This window comes from Schistocerca americana, chromosome 2 (genome assembly GCF_021461395.2).
Source record: "Schistocerca americana isolate TAMUIC-IGC-003095 chromosome 2, iqSchAmer2.1, whole genome shotgun sequence".
NCBI classification, from domain to species: Eukaryota; Metazoa; Arthropoda; class Insecta; order Orthoptera; family Acrididae; genus Schistocerca; species Schistocerca americana.
In genome coordinates, this window is record NC_060120.1 from 303,050,192 (window position 1) to 303,071,752 (window position 21,561).

The 21,561-nt window shown below is 43.1% G+C and overlaps 1 protein-coding gene across 1 annotated transcript in view; it reads right to left on the reverse strand.

Moving 5' to 3' along the window:
* Positions 1 to 21,561, reverse strand: part of LOC124592114 (torsin-1A-like) — an 88,596-nt gene that overhangs the window by 36,870 nt on the left and 30,165 nt on the right. The window contains exons 4-5 of the mRNA XM_047131805.1: positions 9,125 to 9,276; positions 7,625 to 7,773 (exon numbers count right to left, since the gene is read on the reverse strand). Coding sequence (XP_046987761.1) covers positions 7,625 to 7,773; positions 9,125 to 9,276 — 301 coding nt within the window. The remainder of the gene's footprint in view (positions 1 to 7,624; positions 7,774 to 9,124; positions 9,277 to 21,561) is intronic.

Consider the following 21,561-nt stretch of genomic DNA (forward strand, 5'->3'; position numbering starts at 1 on the left):
GCCATTCACTTGTTACAGATTTCCCCCATCCCTTCTTTATTAATTATATCACTGACTTAATGACAAACCCGTGCAAGGTAGTGAAGAAGACAGACGCCTTTGCAGTCCAGGGAAGGAAGATCGGCAGGTGAGTGACACTCTCACTATCTGATTGAGAAGAAATGTTAGGTTACCCTTCACTCTTTTTTAATCTCAGTCGTCACTAGCATGACAACAGCCCTGGTGACTGTAACAATCCATTGCGACAAAGTGATAAAAACTCCAGTCACTACAAACTGAAATAGAATATGAAATGCAGACAATAATTTTGAAAACATTGAATCAAATTTTTAAAACAATGGTGGGTGATACAGCTTTTTGTTATATAAAAGATTCAGCACAGTAAAAACCACCTTCATTAGAAGCGTTCCTTCATTGGTTGCTTGTGCTATTGAATGCAGTCAAATGCATCGCTTGAGCTTCCATGGGAAATATCTAGCCTTCTCATTTATTCTGTATTAAAGCATATCATTCCGAATAAGTGTAAAGACTCTCTTTTTAATTTTCACCTAAAAGTCGTCTTTGATAAGTGGGTAATTTGGCAAATGAAATACAAGTGCCTATGTGCTGCTTGTATTTTTTTGCCATTCCTTTCACTTAGGGTGCTTTGCCTGTAGGCCAACTGACAGAGTTGATAAAAATCCTTTAATACAATGTCAAGCTTCACTATATTATTTGGTTCCCCGAAGATCCTCTGACAATTCTGTTGTGTTACTGGCAGATACAAATTTCAGTTATCATTTCTAACATTTTCGAAGGTGCATTTTGCATCAGAAACAAAGCAGTTGAGAAACATTTATCCACATTTCTGTGCGAGCCATCGTAACATGCTGTTACCTGCATTGATTCACCAGCGTAGATTTCACTTATTGCTTCGCAAAACTCTTCTACACAGCATAACATCCAGCACAGGCAGAAAACGTCTCAACTTTGTATTTGCATAACTATCATGAGAATCACAACCCATTGTTTCTTCCACTCTACAGGGACTGGCTGCTAGCTCTCTTTCTCCCCTCTGCCTCATCATAGCACCCATCATTGCCATCACCATTGCCATATCATCATTACCACCACCACAACCACAACCATCACCACCACCACAGATGTCAATTATCATCAATGTTAAAATCATTATCATGATGCTTGCCAACATCAGTTATACTCATACATAGGGCTTTGTATTTCTTCCTAATCACTGGAGCTATTAAAAAAAGAAAAAGAAAAAAAAAACACTTAGTTGTCATGAGTTTTGTGTTTCTCTCTATTTTTAGACTATCATCAGAAATTATGGAAATCCATTAAAACAACCCCAACAACTCTTGTGACAATACTAAAATAAAAACAAAATTATATTCATAGTGGAAGTGATTTTTAACTGTACATTAGAGAACAGAGACTGAAGTCCTTGAAACAAAAGATTATTTATATCAATGTAATAAGTAAAGCTCTCACCATGGTTGGGGATAAAATTTTGAAAACATAGTTAGCGATCTCCAATAAAGAAAAATATTTTTTGCGATCAAGACTTTTAAATTTTAATTTTAGTGGTGGGGGATACTTAAACGGTGGACACACACATAAGAACGAACTGGAATATAGCATCTCTGGTTATAAGCTTTGTATTATTTCTCAAAAAACAGAGATAATGTAGATTAAAATTTATTCCAATCCATTGCGGAACGGTGATACAGCAACATTCTATTGCGATTAATATTAAAAGAATGTCCTAGATTGCAAAATGCTCTTTATTGGCTCAAAAATTGTGTGTTTCACCCAGGTAGGGCATCATGAGGTTACCTCGTGATGCAGCCCAGACTCATAAACTGTAAACATGGCCCTGGAACAAAGTGCTAGTGGCCGATCCGCTCTTACACAAGGTGTACATAGCATGATCTTACTCTGCACTGCTATGACTGGTGACCCACATTGCACAAGATAACCTGCCAAAAAATTTCATTCTGTAAACTAGAACTGTATTTTAATATTAATAATGTAGATTTTGTTTGGCTTGTATTTCAAGCATTTCATATTGTATTTTAAGTCAGTTCAATATCTAGTACACTGTGAATTTAATATCCTCTCATTTTGACTTCATGGAAACCTGTTGCTGGTGCAGGTTTGCAAATGATAAAATTCAGGAATAACAAAAGCTCCAACATAAGAGAAAATTAAACTCAGCAACATATTTTAATTTAACCAGCCAAACTCCATGAATTTTTTATGATCCTACCTATTATTGATTTAGCCAAGATGGCGCCGAATGAAACTTTGTTCTGTAACGATGTCTCAGTTTCCTTAAAAAGTGATAGTGACGTGTGTAAAATCTGCGTAAAAAAGGTAAAGAGAGGTATCCTATGCATCCAGTGCAGGTCGTGGTATCACGACAAATATGTTAAAGTGAATCTAAAATATATAAAAGACGAACATGACTGGACATACCGTCAGTGCGTTGTGAGTGTCACGAAAAACGAGGTAATGGACACAATAAAATCAAAAGAAAAAATAATAAGTGTGCTTACAGAGGATTTAATGACTATAAATACGAAATATGAAGAACTTTGGCAGAAATATCAAGAACTGGAAACGAAATACAAAGAGATAGAGCGAGATCATCATCTAGCACAAGACAGTGTTGTTAACCGTCGTTCTGCGCAAAAAACGTGGCGTTTGCCGAAAAAAACAAATAAACAGACAGTGAGTACAGTTCCGGCGATACCGCTAGCAAATAAATTCACAAAACTAGACGAAGACTGTGATAAGACAAAGAACAATGACAAACAAAAATCAGTGACGAAACTTCCAATCGAGTGCGCAGCCAAGAAAACACCTACTACGAAAAATAAACCAGTGAACATCAAACGACGAGTTGTTGTACTTGGTGATAGCCACGCCAAGAAAATTGCCGAAAAAATAAATGAGTACAGTATGTTATTCACGGCAACAGGTATGACGAAACCCAGCGCACCTTTGACTGAGATAATTAAGAGCAGCAACTCACTTAATGAGCTATCTAAGAATGATGCCGTCATAATCATGGGTGGAAGTAATGATGTATACAGAAATTAGAGTAAACATGCGACCCAGTGTTTAAAAACTACATTACTTGATCTGAAAGTTCTGAACATCATAGTTACTAGTTTGCCTCACAGATACGACCTGCAAGACAATTCCATCGTAAATCTGGAGCTTACAAAAGTAAACAGACAATTCTACAAAATATGCAAGTCCCAACAAAATGTAACATCTCTTGATCTTCCAGATGCAAGAGATTTGTTTATGAAACATGGACTACATTATAATAACGCTGGCAAGTCATACGTTGGCAAAATGCTAGCGAAATTAATACAAAAAGACGACGACGTTGCAAGAAAACCAATTGCTGTGCAACCAGTTTCGACCAAGGAAATGGATAAACGAGAAAACAATTTCAAAATCGCAGCCACAGCGCCAGCTCAAACAGGAACATCACGTCCAGAAGATGAGACGGTGCCAGAACCAGCCTCAGAACATACAGCAAAGACTGAAATTATCGTCAAGAAAACTGTACCTACTCATCATCCAGATGCTCACACACAGGGAAACTGATGAAGGGGCCCAGTTCTATCCGAATTTGGCCCAATACAACGAATCCAGAACAAGCAGTCAACACTCAGGTGGACGTTCCGTTCCTTTATAGTCAAATTAGTTTTAAAGACCCTCTACCTAATAATATAGGCAGTAGTAATTTCGTTATGCACTTGAACATAAGAGGTCTGTCTGAAGAAATGATCAGGAAGCTTTATGATATAGAAATTTTGCTAGAAAGTGTGAAACAATCTGTGAAAGTAATATGCCTTAATGAACATTGGCTAAAATCTGAAAATATCAGTCTCCTAAATAAACTTACAGGTTATAAACTGGCTACCAGCTTTTGTAGGACCAATGGGTATGGAGGCTCTTGCATATTAGTTCATTCCACGGTAGACTATGATATCAGACAGAATTTTAGCCATCTGAATGAATAAGGCACATTTGAAAGTTGTTGTATAGAACTTAAAGAGTATAACACACTAATTATCAGCATATATCGCACCCCTGGGTACCATATAAGCTCTGTATTTTTAGATAAGTTTGATACATTGCTACATAAATTAAAATGTGAGAAACTGTACAAGAAAGTGGTTATATGTGCTGACTTCAACATAGATGTAAGGACTGATGACAAATTTTCTTCACACTTAAAGAACCTGGTAGCCACAAATGGGCTAAATCTCAATTTCGATCAGTATACAAGAATTACAGCAAGCTCTGCAACATGTATTGACAATATTGTAAGTAGTTATAATTATTATGTAAAAGAAAAGTTTCTTCTAGATTTAGGAGTATCAGACCATAAAGCACTATTGGTATCACTACCGAAGCAAAATTCAGTCTGCACAACAAAAAGATGTAGGAATTTCAGTCAAGAAAATGTGGAAGTATTTTGCAAAAAACTAAGCCAAACCAAGTGGACAGTCAGCAAACACACTTCCACAAGTGACAATTACAATAACTTTTTAACTAAATTCTTGGGTATATTCAATGAACGTTTCCCTTTTGTAACAGTGAGGACCAGGTCCCAAAAAAGTAGATCCTGGGTAACAAAAGGAATTAGAGTGTCTAGTGCTACTAAGAGGAAACTGCATATGGAGGCAAAAGTAAATTGAAGCCCTCAATTTCTTAAGTATGTAAGCACATACAAAAAAAATTTGACAAAATAGTTAAACTAGCAAAACGTACTGCAAATAACGACTTCATTTCAAATGCAAAAAACAAATCAAAAGCTGTTTGGTCTGTTATAAGAAGTGAAGTTGGCAGTGAGGCAGAGAGAAAATGCCCTTCTAAGATAGTGATAAATGGTAGAGCTGTTACAGAACCCAGTGCCATTTGTGAATCATTCAATGACTTTTTCATAAACTGTAACAAATTTGGTGACTGTTCACCACCAAATACAAAGCCCAATATGACAGATAGCAATTGCACATGTTTTAAGTTTTCTCATGTTTCCATCTCAGATGTCATCAAAATCATAATGTCCCTAAAAAATTCAAAATCTGCGGGGTGGGATGAGGTCCCCACTGAAATAATAAAAATAGTCCGTCACAGTATTGCATATCCACTCTCTTTCATAATCAACCAATCATTTGATGAGGGATGTTTCCCAGATCGATTAAAATATGCAGAAGTTCGGCCCATACACAAAAAAGGCAAACAAGATGAATTGGGCAACTATAGGCCAATCTCACTGTTACCAATTTTCTCAAAAATATTTGAAAGAGCTGCATGTGATCAGATTGAAAATCACAATTCATCTAACAGCATTATCTTAGACAATCAATATGGTTTCAGAAAAGGCCGCAGCACAATCCATGCAATAAATGAATTAGTCACAAAAGTCAGCAGATGTCTTGATGATAGAATGTGTGTGTCAGGCATCTTTTGTGACCTGTCCAAAGCCTTCGACACAGTAAATCATGACCTGCTTCTCCAAAAATTGGCACGCTATGGTTTTCAAGGCAAATCTCTTAGCTGGATGTCATCATACTTGGCAAACAGAAAACAAAGAGTACTTATTAACATCAACGGCAAGAAATTTCTCTCTGGCTGGAAAAACACTCAATTAGGTGTTCCACAAGGCTCAACATTAGGGCCACTGCTTTTTCTATATTATATTAATGATATGCCATGTCAGGTCCAGTCTGATACTATCCTCTATGCAGATGACTCAACAGCTGTAGTCTGTTGTAAAAATGAGGTAGACCTAATTCGTCATATTGAACAAACACTTGGGGGAGTGGAGGCATGGGTCAAAAACAATAACTTGACATTAAATTTTACAAAAACAGAAATTGTTCATTTTACCACAAAACAATCTGCACAGTCTATAAGTGAAATAAGGTATATGGACAAAAAATTAGAGACTGCAGACTGTGTCAAATTCCTTGGCGTGTTAGTCAATAAAAACCTGTTATGGAGTCGCCATGTGGACAACATACTGGGTCGACTGAATAGCCTTGTATATATTATGAATATCTTGTATAGTATTACTGATTTAGCTGTAAGAAAAACTGTATATAATGCATATTTTGTTTCAGTCATTAGGTATAGTATAATTTTCTGGGGGTCTGAAAAAACAAATTTACTTAGAGCTTTTAGACTACAAAAAAGAATCATCCGAGCAATGGTGGGAGCAAAACCAAAGCAACACTGCAAACCTTTATTTGTAAAACTGGATCTAATGAGCATTCCAAGCATACACATCTATGAAACTCTCACTTTCACGAAAAGAAACCCACAACTTTTTGAGGGCAACTTCTTCTTGCATCAATATCATACAAGACATAGAACGAGCTACATGTTACCTACCCACCGTTTAAAATCATATGAAAAAACCCCATACTATATGGGCATGGAATTTGTAAATAAAATATGGAAAGACATGGATGACCCAAATGTAAAAGGCACCAAAAGAGACCTGGAAAAATATCTGAAAGATAAATGTTACTATAGTGTAGAAGATTTCATGAAAGGTAACAATGCATTATAATTGTAATTAAAATACCTCTTTGAAGATGTTAAACCATGTATATTATTAGTTTATTGTCTATTTTTAGTATTGTTATATATAGTGTAAAAACTGACAAGTCACCTATGTCACAATCTTTGATTGTATAAGGCATGTTATGTGATAATAAAAATTGAATTGAATTGAATTGAATATTGCACATCAGTTCCACCAAAGACGTGTCATCATCTTTATTAAATTAACTGCTTGTCTTCCATCTAGAATACCAGACTATACAGAAGTTCCCTGAAACCATTACACTATCTTTAAGTGATGATGATACTATAAATTTGTCTTAGTATTGTTGTTGGACTCTTTAACACTGATACAGAGGTGAACACCCAGCATTAACCATCTTGACTTGTTTGGTTTCATGGCTGTACTGTGTATGGTGTGAACTTTTTGCCAGTCGGCAAAACTGTCTGATGGCTTAAACTATGACAAAAATGCACATGCCTTCCTCGTCCAGTTGTGTTTATGTATCAAAAGCTTTTGGACTGTCAACATTATTATTCGCACTCAGTAACTCCCATTTTTCTCAGTTTGCTGCTGTGGTTTTGCTCATGCACAGCTGACGATTCCTGGCAATCATGTTTTGGTTTTCTCTCGGTTTGCCTCTTTTACTTTTATACAGTTTTTGCTGTTGTCCACTCCATTTCCACAGCTACTCACCATTTTCTCAGTGGCTGCCTAGTGGTGCTCCCTAGCCTGGGTGGTGCATTACTAAATTTGTCAACATCTCGGAGGTCCATGATCAAATTCTCAAAAACAAACTTAATTTTAGAAAGAAAAGTGAAAGGTACATACAATGAAAAAGTTATTACTTGATATTATTTACTTCTTCAAGTACCATTAAAAGAAAAAAAAAAAAAAAAAAACAAAAAAAAAATATATATGTTGAAAATACTCCACCTGTCACTACTTACGTCTAGGGAAAAGTTTATTTACTACAAATATGTTTCAAGAGTTTCCATGAGAGAAATAAAATAATGGTGTTATTACCTTTTTCATTGAAAGCACCACTGGCTATTAGGTTTTCAAAATCACTTAATTTGAGATCATTACGTTTTCTCCCATTTTTGTAAAGCTCAATCATTGTCCTAGTAATTACATTACTTCCAGTGTTGGACAGAAATATGAAAATTGCATTCCTGAAATGTAAAATCAGATTAACCTTAATACAGAATATAATCACTAGCACACAGAAGACCATTTTACTGGTGAAAAATTTGCAAAGCATCATTTACCATGACAATACGAAAACTGGCACATAAACAGGTGATAGAATTTTAAGAATCCATTCAAATACCAGGGTTAAATAATTATTTATTACAGAGCAAGATGGGATTAAATGACGAAATTTGTATATGTGACAATATGCCACCAAAAATTATGAATCAGTAATATACAATGATAATTTAAGACATACCACTGACTTGAATATAGAATCACTGAAGCATCAAATGCTTTAAAAAAATTACTGTTACACTGCAGATCAAGCTTAATTCAGAATATAATCACTACCACACAAAAGCATCATTCACCATGACACAGATGTGAAAACTGGTACATAAACAGGTCATGGAAAGTTTGAGTATCCATTCAGTACCAGGGTTAAATGATTTTCTTTTTACAGTAAAAGATGGGATTCGATGGTGAATTTTGTACAGGTGATGAAACACCATGCCATGACAAGACTTGTTCTGGCTTGTGCCACTTCACAAGAACATCCTGGCTTATGTTGTGCTAAGACATTATCGTAGAGTACTTAGATTTTAAGGTCACTTGTGTCGAGATAATATCTAGATTCTGTGGTGAACACTACTTGATGGCATCTCCTAAATTACAACAGACGTGCCAAACTAATTTCTAATGTACGTGTGTGTGTGTGTGTGTGTGTGTGTGTGTGTGTGTGTGTGTGTGTGTGTGTGAGAGAGAGAGAGAGAGAGAGAGAGAGAGAGAGAGAGAGAGAAAGGGGGGGGGGGGGGGTCATCACATACGGTTGATGAAGGAAAGAGCACTAAGGTTTTGCCTGTAGTTGGACTGAAGTTGAATATAAGAAGTCCCAAAACTGGAACTAAGCAAAAACATTCAAGTGCTGGGTTCCCAAATAGAGTTATGGGTCAACATGAACTGTGGTACAATGACAGAAAAGCATGATCCCATTTTCTTGGGGGGAAAATTGAAGTCATGGGAAAGGGTCCACATGGAGCTCCTTCAGCTGGCTCCTTGAAACTGGCTTTCAGCCAAGCTACAGATTGGAAACTCCATAAAACACAAAAGTTGTTGACCTAAGGCACAGGGATAGCCACTGGTCTGACAGAGGTAACTAGCCCTTTCATTTCTGCAGAAATTGTAGCTACTTATCTCGCCACATAGTATCATTCAGCATTACAAATTAAATATGCAGATGGACTTTTCCACATAGATGAAATATATAAATATTTCACAGTTTTTCCAATAAAATTTCAATTATTATATTAAATGCAATGAGCACATTACCTAAAATCAACGTGATCAAACCATCCGTGATGGTCAAGATAAGGCTTCATAGAATCAAAAACGCCAGGTGGCATTTTGTCAACTTCATCAAAAACGAACATTGATGTAGAACACCGGCTCACATTCCCTCTAATCCAAGTTTTCAGTTGGTGCTGAAAATAATGAAAACTGAACAATGTAAATGGTCAATAAATTAAAATTTCACAACGTCTTTGCAGGCTTCCCATCGAGATTATGTCTTAAAGTAAGAGTGTTGAGCTGCATCTAAGACAGGTTATTTAAAATAGTAATACTTGAACAAAAACAACTTTAAACTGATTAACTATGCAAATAAGAATGTTTTAAAGACTTGGAATGGTTTGCATGATGCGATTACATAGTATTTTCAAGCTTTTTTTTCTTTCTAGAACTGAAATTAATTACTTTATGCAATTTGAGTGTTTTAACTATCAACATAAAAAAGTGTTATAAATTCCCAAGATTTACTGATACAGAGTTAACAAAGCAAAGCATAAACAAAAACTCACTTGTTGCTGGTTTCTTATCTATAGCAGTGCAAATGGCCATTTTTCTAACAGTCATTGTGGCACATTATACAATAAGGAGATCACACACACAGGGCATGATCTGGATGTGATCTCCTTTACTGCTGTACACATCATCAGCATGATTGTTTTTATTAATTTAATGTTTCTTGAATGATCCAGCTCCTCAGCTCATGTATATGGTCAACAGTTTGCCACGCGTTTTTTTCTACGAAAGTGTAATTATAACTGTAAACTGACTTGTTTCACATCATACCAGGAGATCACAATTAAGATTCATAGAACATGAAAAAACTAACTAACTAACTAAAGCATAATCATACACTGCCTAAATCTAGTAACAAATCTAGTGAAATAGTTATACAGAGTGTCCCAGGAGGAATGATCAGTATTTGGCGATACGGCAGGAATGGTCATTTGAAGCAAAAAACCTTCCTACAGATATATGCCCTATTCTGAATGATTCTGAGATAGAACAAATTTCATGCATTTTGTTATTTATTTCCTGCTTTGGTCAACACACTGTCACATTTGCACATGTATAACAGTTAGTTAACATTACAATGAGTATTTTACAAAGTATCAATTGAAAAATACATATTTTTAACACATTCAACTTTAAGCGTTTTCGTACATGTCACATAACAATTGTTGTACAGTTCACAATAAATGTTCGGTTGTTCCACCGTCAACTTCAATGCATTTGTGCACTCTTGGGATAACATGTTGCTTGTCTGAGTGACTTTGCATGTTTCCTAATAAGGACAGAAGTGTCCGTGATGTGACCAAACAGTTTATCTCACACATTCCACTTTCATTTGCACATAGCACGCTTCATTCAACCACATAAACAAAAATCTACTGACATTACATTCCAGAAATCTTTGTGACCAGTTAATTATAGTACCACCACAAATCCAGAGATCAGGTAAAATGCAGCTGAGACATTCCCTCCCACATCTGGTAAAACGTGTTCATCTCGGAAACCATTCAGAATACGGCACATCTAAATATGACGTTATTTGCTTCAAATGCCAGTTCCTGTCATTTCCATAAATATCATTCCTCTTGGGACACCCTCTGTAACTGAAATTTTCATTTTAGAAGTGGAAGGTCAGCTATATGCAAACACACGAAAATAAAGACCAAATAAAGGAATGGTAATTATGGAAAAATAAAAAGATCAATATATTAACAAACAAAATTTAAGAGTTGTTCATCCTTGAATTCATGTGTGAATCTTGAGTGAGAAGTCAAGGTACATAAGGAGAAAAGAGAGAGGATTGTTGTCAGAACTAAATCTGCACAATCTATTTGGAAACCACTGTAACTAATATGACATCTGTCTGATCTTGCATAGCTTCTGTGTGAGTACTTTCTACATTTTCATCAGCAGTTTATCATAAGTGTTCTTTCCAAGAATAATGACAATATTATGAAAAGAACAATTGTTACTCACCACATAGCTGAGATGTTGAGTCGCAGATGGGAACAACAAAAAGACAGTCAAACAAGCAAGCTGTCTGCCAGAAAGGCCTTCATACGAATTAGACAAAACACACACACACACACACACACACACACATGACCACAGTCTCTGGCTGCTGAGGCCAGATTGCAAGCAGCAGCAGCACGTGATGGGAGAAGCAATATGGATGGTGGAGGTAACGAGGTGGCTGGGGCGCGAAGGAGGAGTGTTAGCTGGGTAGGGGTGGGTGATGGGTTAGTGCTGCTTGTGGGAGCATAAAGGGATGAAGTGGAGAGAGGGTAGGGCAGCTACAGTCAAGTGGTTAGACGGAGGGGGAAGGGGGCAGTGAAAAAGGAGAGAAGCAGAGGTGCGGCAATGGAATAGAGGGCTGGGTAGTGCTGGAGTGAGAACAGGGAAGGGAGGAGGTGGGTGTAGGAAATGATTAAAGGAGGTTGAGGCCAGGTGGGTTACAAGAATGTAGGATATATTGCAAAGAGAGTTCCCACCTGCACAATTCAGAAAAAGTTTGTATCATTAGGAAGGGTTCAGAGGGCACACGCTGTGAAGCAGTCATTAAAACTAAGAACATTGTATTGGGCAGGATGCTCGGCAATTGGTGATCCAGCTGTTTCTTGGTGATCCAGCTGTTTCTTGGCCCCACTTCGTCAGGACCATTCATCAGAATAGATAGCTTGTTGATTGTTGTGCCCATGTAGAACACACCACAGTGGTTGCAGATTAGGTTGTAGATCACGTGACTGGTTTCACAGATAAGCCTGCCTTTGATGAGATAGGTAATGCTTGTGACCAGAATGGAGTAGGTGGTGGTGGTGGTGGTGGTGGTGGTGGTGGGAGGATCTATGGAACAGGTCTTGCATCTACTTCTATTATAGGGATATGAGTCATGAGCAAGAGGTTGGGACCAGGGGTTGTGTGGAGATGGAGGTGGATATAGTGTAGGTTTGGTGGGCACCGAAATACCACTGTGAGAGGGGTGGGAAGGATAGTGGGTACGACATTCCTCATTTCAGTGGAGGTAGTCAAAACTCTGGCAGAGAATGTGAGTCAACTGCTCCAGTCCTGGGTGGTACTGAGTCACAAGGGGAATGCTCCTCTATAGCCAGACGGTAGAACCTTGGAATGTGGTGGGAGACTGGAGAGGTAAGGCACAAGAGATCTGTTTCTGTACAAATTTGGAAGGATAATGATAATGGCCTCAGTGAGACCCTTGGTATATTTCAAGGACTGCTCGCCACTAAAGATGTGACGGCCATGGCGGGGGGAGGTGGATGGGGGGAGAGGGGGGGCTAGGCTATATGGAAGGGACTTCTAGGTATAGAATGGGTGGCAGCTGTTGATGTGGAGGTATTGCTGGTGGTTGGTAGGTTTGATGTGGACAGAGGTACTGATGTAGCCACCTCTGAAGTGAAGGTCAACATCAAAGAAGGTTGATGAGCACCAGGTGAAGTGAATGGCGGAAAAGGTGCTGAGGCTCTGGAGGAATGTGGATAGGGTGTCCTCACCCTCATTCCAGATCACGAAGATGTAATCAATGAATCTGAACCAGATGAGGTGTTTGGGATTCTGGGTGATTAGAATCTATCGAGATTTGGGAAAGGTAGTGTTCAACAGTGGCAATGCCATCAGCATTAGGTTCAAATGGCTCTGAGCACTATGGGACTTAACATCAGTGGTCATCAGTCCCCGAGAACTTAGAACTACTTAAACCCAACTAACCTAAGGACATCACACACATCCATGCCCGAGGCAGGATTCGAACCTGCGACCGTAGCAGTCCCGCGGTTCCGGACTGAGCGCCTAGAACCGCTAGACCACCACGGCCGGCATCGGCATTAGGGATGTTAGTGTAAGGGAGGTGGCACCAACGGTAAGGGCAAGGCAACATGAGGTACAGGAACAGGAACTGTGGAGATTGGTGAAGGAAACTGTTGGTATCTTTTATATAGGAGGGTAGGTTGCAGGTAATGGGCTGAAGGTATTTGTCTATGAGAGGAAAAGTCTCACAGTAGGGGCACAGTAACGTGCGACAATGGGATGTCCTGTGTGGTCGTGTTTATAGACATTATGAAGCATGTAGATAGTAGGAGTGCATAGAGTGGTAGAGGTGAGGAGACAAACAGACTCCTGGAAGATATTCTGGGATAGGGCTAAGGATTTGGGGAGAGACAGGAGATCCTGCTGAATTTCTGGAATGGGGTCACTGTAACAGGGTTTGTAAGTGGATGAATCTGACAACTGGCAGAGTCCTTCTGCCAGGTAATCCTCGCAGTTCAAAACAACAGTGGTGTAGCCTTTGCCAGCATGTAGGATTATGAGGCTGGGAGCAGTTGTTAGGTGGGGGATTGGGGTTCTTTCTGCGGATGTAAGGTTAGTTTGCATGTTGCAGGATTTGGGGAATGGTGGTGAGGCAAGGTTCGAGGTTAAGAAATCCTGAAAAGTTAACAGGGAGAGATGCATTTGCGCAAGTGTGTTGTGTATGTTGTCTAATTTGGATGAAAGCTTTCATGGCCAAATGCTTACATGTTTGACCATCTTTTTGTTGTGCCTATTTGTGACTCAACATCTGCAACATATGATAAGTAGCAATCTATCCGTTTCCAAAAATTGTCATTATTCCAGGCTGGATTTTCCATTGTTTGATTTTGTCAAACAGTGTTTCTTCCATTCCATAACCAAGTGCTTTTTCCTTTGTTACTATTTTATAACACAGTACTATACTCAGTGTCCGTTTTCCTTTCTCTTCTTTCCTGTTTTTTACTTTTCACCTTAAAAACTGCACCGCACACTCTACTTATGAGGCACCCTGTATCAACCATCTCGTCCACATACAACACACAGCTACAAGACCATGCTGATTGTTGGTGCAACATCTCATGTCCCACATCACTCCTGCTAATACTCTTACATCTTCAAATTGATCAATCTCCCTCCATAACTCTCCCAAATTTTTGTATCTTATTTTCCTGTGGCATATGAACTTGTGCCTCATCCTACCAAGCCCTCCCAACCCCCCACTCTTTCTCCTCTCTTATTCCAGTTCACCTAATCTAATCAGATCTGCTGTCCCCCTTCCTCACACTTATCTGCCCACAGACCTGCAACCCACATTACAATAGTTTTATTTATTTTTCCTTTGATTTCATTGTGTTTTCACATTGATTTCAGCTGATTTTCCGCTTTCATTATCAGTCTACTCCCTCAGATTTCATCACTTCCCCATACTTCACCCATTTCATTCTCTTCATGATTTTTCTCAAGTAATTTGGTGTATTTTTGTAATTTTTTCCCCACATATTTTTGTGGATTTTTGCAAATTTTTTCCCATGTACTTCTACATTATTTATGTATTTTAAGTGTTTTTATCCTCCTCCATGGATCTTTGTTCCTTCCACCTGCATCAATACAGAAGTGTTTCCTTATCCCTCGACAGAACTCAGTCCTGCATACTGTTCCTGCATTGTTGCTTGGCTCATGGAATCCCCCCAAATGACCTTACCATCGAATTACGTATCTCCAGCTGCAACCCCTCCTCCCACAATGACCTCCATCTGTTCAGATTCTGCCAATCTTTAACCCTCATCAACATAGTCCTGCAAATCCATGTCAATCAGGCCCAAACCTCCTTGCAATACCTCCTCTCCACCTGTAACAGTCTCCCTGCTATGCAATCTCCAATTCCTGGATCCCTCCAGGAAGTAAAGCAGCATGCGCAATGCCACCCCTGCTACTCTCACCTTGGACTACCACTATCCGCCACCTTTACAAAAACCTTCAAACCTCTCCCACATCCCCTCATAGATGACGAACCCTGCCTCACAGATCTTCAGTTACCGCACCCTCAAAAACTTCCTCCCACCACCATACAAAATCCAGAACATAAACACATCTTATCATTTCTTCCAAAAGCCTTAGCTTTACAAAAGCCATTTCAAAAGCCTCACTTACTGCCCCGCTCCCAAATTTAACCATGCAGGACTCGTTAAAGACCTTCTCTCCTTCTCCTGGTCTCTAGAGTGGAAACACTTTTTCACCATCAACCTTAACAGACTCAACCAAAGACCAATGTTGAACCCTGTCTTACTCAAGTTCACTACTCCATCCAATTATGATCCACCCCCCTCCATTTACACTAACAGCCCCAGAGCCCATGGCCTTGCCCCTATTGAACACTACCTTCCCCAACACCCAATAAATTCCAAACCTACAGGCTCTTTCTGGTCACCATGTCCAACTATATCCTCACCCACAATTACTTATCTTTTGAAGGTGTCACCTACAAACACATACGGGGTAAGGCAATGGGCACCCGCATGGCACCATCCTGTGCCAACCCATTCAAAGGCCATCTAGGGGAATCCTTCCTAACCATCCAGAATCCCAAATCCCACACTTGTTCAGATTCACATCTTCGTGATCTGGATCTAGGATGAGGACACCCTATCCACATTCCTCCAGAACCTGGACACCTTTTCCCCATTCGCTTGAGCTGGTCCTACTCAACCCAATAAGCCACCTTCCTCAATATTGACCTCCACTTCAAAGATGGCTCCATCAGTACCTCTGTCCATATAAAACCTACCAACCACCAGTAATCCCTCAACTTCAACAGCTGTCACCCATTCCGTACCAAGAAATCCCTTCCATACAACCTAGACACCCATGGGCATCGCATCTGTAGTGAAGAGTAGACCCTCTTGAAATATACCAAGGGTCTCATTGGCACCATATTTACCCTCCCAACCTTGTAAAAGAAACAGATCTCTTGTGCCGTCTCTCTCCAGTCACCCACCACATCCCAAAGTCCCACCATCTGGCTACAGAGGAGTACTGCCCCCATGACTCAGCACCACCCAGGACTGGAGCGGTTTAATCACATTCTTTGCCAGGGTTTTGGCTACCTTCCCTGAAATGAGTATCCACTATCCTTTCCACCCCTCCCACAGTGGTAATTCGTCGCCCACCAAACCTACACTATATCCTCCTCCATCTTCACACAAGCCCTCCTCCCGACCCCTTGCATCATAACTCATAAGGCAGAAGAAGAAGGTAGATAGAAACGGGAGAGTGGGAGGGGGAAGGAGGAGGTGGACAGGAAGAATGGGAGGAGGAGGAGGAGCAGATAGACACAGGGGAGAATGGGAGGAGGAGGAGCAGGTGGATAGGGAGGGGGTGATGGTGGAGGAGAACAGACAGGGATGGGTAGGGGGAGGGGGGAGGGGAAGGGGGGAAGGGGGGAAGGAGACGGACACGGACACGAACACAGGGGGAGGGAGGAGACGGACACGGACACAGAGAGAGGGGGACAAGGAGAAGCAGACGAAGACGGGGAGGAGGAGATGGAGACAGAAGGGAAGGACAACATGAGCAGAGCAAGGGGGCAGGAGGAGATGGGCAGAGAGAGTGATGGGAGGGTGAGGGGAATATGGACGGAAAGAGAGATAGGTAGATGAGGAATATATGGATGGAAAGAAGGATGAGAGATTGAGGAGGAGATGGATGGAAAGAGAGATGGGACAAGAGGATGAGATGGGTGGAGAGAGGCGGTGAGGGGGAGGCGGAGAAAGACGGAGAGAGGGAGACGGGGACGGGGATAGTGAGAGGGCGGCACGGACAGAGAGCGTGAGGGAGAGGGCGGGGTCACAGACAGAGCGGGAGAGGGAGAGGGCGGGGGCACGGACAGAGCGGGAGAGTGAGAGGGGGGGACGGACAGAGGGGGAGAGGGGGGGACGGACAGCGGGGGAGAGGGGGGGACGGACAGCGGGGGAGAGGGGGGGACGGACAGCGGGGGAGAGGGGGGGACGGACAGGGGGGGAGAGGGGGGGACGGACAGAGAGGGGAGAGGGTGAGACGGACAGAGAGGGGAGAGGGTGAGACGGACAGAGAGGGGAGAGGGTGAGACGGACAGAGGGGGAGAGGGGGAGGCGGACAGAGGGGGAGGCGGACAGAGGGGGAGAGGGGGAGGCGGACAGAGGGGGAGAGGGGGAGGCGGACAGAGGGGGAGAGGGGGAGGCGGACAGAGGGGGAGAGGGGGAGGCGGACAGAGGGGGAGAGGGGGAGGCGGACAGAGGGGGAGAGGGGGAGGCGGACAGAGTGGGAGAGGGGGAGGCGGACAGAGAGGGAGAGGGGGAGGCGGACAGAGAGGGAGAGGGGGAGGCGGACAGAGAGGGAGAGGGGGAGGCGGACAGAGAGGGAGAGGGGGAGCGGGACAGAGAGGGAGAGGGGGAGCGGGACAGAGAGGGAGAGGGGGAGCGGGACAGAGAGGGAGAGGGGGAGCGGGACAGAGAGGGAGAGGGGGAGCGGGACAGAGAGGGAGAGGGGGAGCGGGACAGAGAGGGAGAGGGGGAGCGGGACAGAGAGGGAGAGGGGGAGCGGGACAGAGAGGGAGAGGGGGAGCGGGACAGAGAGGGAGAGGGGGAGCGGGACAGAGAGGGAGAGGGGGAGCGGGACAGAGAGGGAGAGGGGGAGCGGGACAGAGAGGGAGAGGGGGAGCGGGACAGAGAGGGAGAGGGGGAGCGGGACAGAGAGGGAGAGGGGGAGCGGGACAGAGAGGGAGAGGGGGAGCGGGACAGAGAGGGAGAGGGGGAGCGGGACAGAGAGGGAGAGGGGGAGCGGGACAGAGAGGGAGAGGGGGAGCTGGACAGAGAGGGAGAGGGGGAGCTGGACAGAGAGGGAGAGGGGGAGCTGGACAGAGAGGGAGAGGGGGAGCTGGACAGAGAGGGAGAGGGGGAGCTGGACAGAGAGGGAGAGGGGGAGCTGGACAGAGAGGGAGAGGGGGAGCTGGACAGAGAGGGAGAGGGGGAGCTGGACAGAGAGGGAGAGGGGGAGATGGACAGAGAGGGAGAGGGGGAGATGGACAGAGAGGGAGAGGGGGAGATGGACAGAGAGGGAGAGGGGGAGATGGACAGAGAGGGAGAGGGGGAGATGGACAGAGAGGGAGAGGGGGAGATGGACAGAGAGGGAGAGGGGGAGATGGACAGAGAGGGAGAGGGGGAGATGGACAGAGAGGGAGAGGGGGAGATGGACAGAGAGGGAGAGGGGGAGATGGACAGAGAGGGAGAGGGGGAGATGGACAGAGAGGGAGAGGGGGAGATGGACAGAGAGGGAGAGGGGGAGATGGACAGAGAGGGAGAGGGGGAGATGGACAGAGAGGGAGAGGGGGAGAGATGGACAGAGAGGGAGAGGGGGAGAGATGGACAGAGAGGGAGAGGGGGAGAGATGGACAGAGAGGGAGAGAGGAAGGGGGAGCTAAAGGGGGAGAAAGGGAGCGGTGGATGGATATGGGAGAGGGGGTAGATGGAGAGAGGGAGAGAAGGTAGATGGACAAGGAGTAGAGGAGGAGGAGGAGGAGGAGGAGGAGGAGGAGGAGGAGGAGATGTGCAGAGAGGAGGTTCGAGGATGAGGTGTAGAAAGCATGTGAAAGGTAGATAGCGTGAGTGTGCAAGTGGGAGAGGGGTTCAGGAGGTATAAGAAAGAGAGAGTGTGTGTGTGTGGAGTCAGATGGAAGAGGGGGAGAGTGTTAGGAGGCAGGTGGAGAAGGGAGATAGTATCAGGAGGCAGGTGGAGAAGGGAGAGAGTATCAGGAGGCAGGTAGGAAGAGGGAGAGGGCAAGTGTGTCCGGAGGCAGGTAGGAAGAGGGAGAGGGCAAGTGTGTCCGGAGGCGGGTGGAAGAGGGAGAGGTGTCAGGAGGCGGGTGGAAGAGGGAGAGGTGTCAGGAGGCGGGTGGAAGAGGGAGAGGTGTCAGGAGGCGGGTGGAAGAGGGAGAGGTGTCAGGAGGCAGGTGGAAGAGGGAGAGGTGTCAGGAGGCAGGTGGAAGAGGGAGAGGGCAAGTGTGTCCGGAGGCGGGTGGAAGAGGGAGAGGTGTCAGGAGGCGGGTGGAAGAGGGAGAGGTGTCAGGAGGCGGGTGGAAGAGGGAGAGGTGTCAGGAGGCGGGTGGAAGAGGGAGAGGTGTCAGGAGGCGGGTGGAAGAGGGAGAGGTGTCAGGAGGCCGGTGGAAGAGGGAGAGGTGTCAGGAGGCAGGTGGAAGAGGGAGAGGTGTCAGGAGGCAGGTGGAAGAGGGAGAGGTGTCAGGAGGCAGGTGGAAGAGGGAGAGGTGTCAGGAGGCAGGTGGAAGAGGGAGAGGTGTCAGGAGGCAGGTGGAAGAGGGAGAGGTGTCAGGAGGCAGGTGGAAGAGGGAGAGGTGTCAGGAGGCAGGTGGAAGAGGGAGAGGTGTCAGGTGGAAGAGGGAGAGGTGTCAGGTGGAAGAGGGAGAGGTGTCAGGTGGAAGAGGGAGAGGTGTCAGGTGGAAGAGGGAGAGGTGTCAGGTGGAAGAGGGAGAGGTGTCAGGTGGAAGAGGGAGAGGTGTCAGGTGGAAGAGGGAGAGGTGTCAGGTGGAAGAGGGAGAGGTGTCAGGTGGAAGAGGGAGAGGTGTCAGGAGGCAGGTGGAAGAGGGAGAGGTGTCAGGAGGCAGGTGGAAGAGGGAGAGGTGTCAGGAGGCAGGTGGAAGAGGGAGGGGATGTGTGAATACCATACATCACTCTCTAGTCAAACATATCAGATAAAAAAATCAAGTGTAAAATTTTCTCACAGCAAATTAGCTTCTGGTTTCATTTCTTCAACGATAGGTAAGTTATACATTCACAGCATGGGACATTAAATGCAACTTTTAGTTGCTACTTGTGACCCAGCTTGACTGAAATTGCAGCCAAATTGCTATAAAGTTGTTATTGTGAAAACTGTGATGTCTCAACCATTATTATTTGCAAAAGATAAGTGATTTCTCGCCCACCTCTAGTGGGAAAGATGTTTCAATAATGAAAAAGACAATTAATGAACAATGTTTGCACGTAACTTTACACGTAAGCTAACTATACAACTGCAATTGGGGCAACATAAGTTTATTCATTATTTCTGTTACTTTTGTCAAGTAAGCAGTAAGAAAATGAAACCATTCTCTCTTCATTTTATTAGAGCTAAGGAAGTGAAATTTTATTGCTAATTGGTGATTTGACACTACCTATAACATAATTTGAAAATATTTACCGACATACAGTTAGCCTAGTGAAAACAGTGAATTCAACGGAATTCATAAAGCACGGCTGTCATAACTTTCTGGCAACAACAAAAATACTCATCTTGAAAAAGTGGGACATTTGAAGGAGACATGTTTTTGTAGTGGAAGCTATACGAACTGTGAAGAACAATAACTTCAACATCTGCAATTATTCTTCATTTTGCTGCCTTAAGATTATGGCAATTTAAAAGATTTTTCTCACCAAGCAGGTTTTGCTTGTATTTAAAAAGCATCATCTGAGTTCACTGGTGTTTCCTCTTGTTTACATATTTTGAAGTCCAATGCTTTTTCCTTCATTGTAGAGTCAGGGGAAGGGTGACGGGGATTGGGGGGGGGGGGGGGGGGTGGAACCATGGTTGCACATCATTTAACCTTTGTGATTTCTTGGCTTTCACAAAGTCATTTTTTCTTTTGTGGTGATTTTTTGCATTTATCTTTTGTAAATTCCACAACAGTTGTTTTCATGGAAATTGAACTCTAGTTCTACCTCTTCCACACTCAGCACCTGTGCAACTACATTTCAGATTCCAACATCCACTAAGAATGAAAGAAAAAAAAAACAGTGCATTTTAAAACATAGAGACAAGAGGAACAGGCACCATTGACTACAAGAAGATGCTTTATAGATATACGCGAATAGCTCCTGCCGGAAAACTTCTTCAATCTGCAGTACTCTTTAAGACAGGAAAATTGCACATAAAAGCAAAATGAGTGTGGTGAAAAACTTCTCTTAAATTGCAATAAGCTTAAGACGAGAAAAAAAAAGAACAACAATTTACACATATCTGCTGTGGAAGATTCCCATGCAAATAAACATACTGCATCGTTTCAAAACCATGCCGACATACTGAGCAATAAGTTACAAGGCTAACCAGCCTCAGATCTCAGACTGCCTTGGACCACATGCATGACATCACAGACGGCGCAGTACAGACTATCTTTCTTCATGGGGTGCTGGTAAGTTGCATGGCCACCATGATCACCCAATCTGTCCCCAATCGATTTTTTCCTGCGAGGGGTATCTGAAGGCCCTTGTATATGAAACATCTATTACAACACCCAAGGACCTAATGGGCAGGATTGTTGCAGCAGCATGATGCCTTCGATATACACCAGGTATCTTTGAGCGGGTGCGCAGTTCAATGCAGCGTCACTGTTAGGCATGTCTCAATGCATCTGGACAAAACTTTGATCATCTTCTGTAGTGGCTGTCCATTTGTAGCATGTGACTAAATAAATGTAACTCCGTTTAGTAGTTTCAGCGAGTCTTTGTGACCCCCAGTTCGTATGTGATTACTGACAGTTTTTGTATGCCCAATGTGCCATGTTAGTTTGTAAACATTTTTCTGAATCA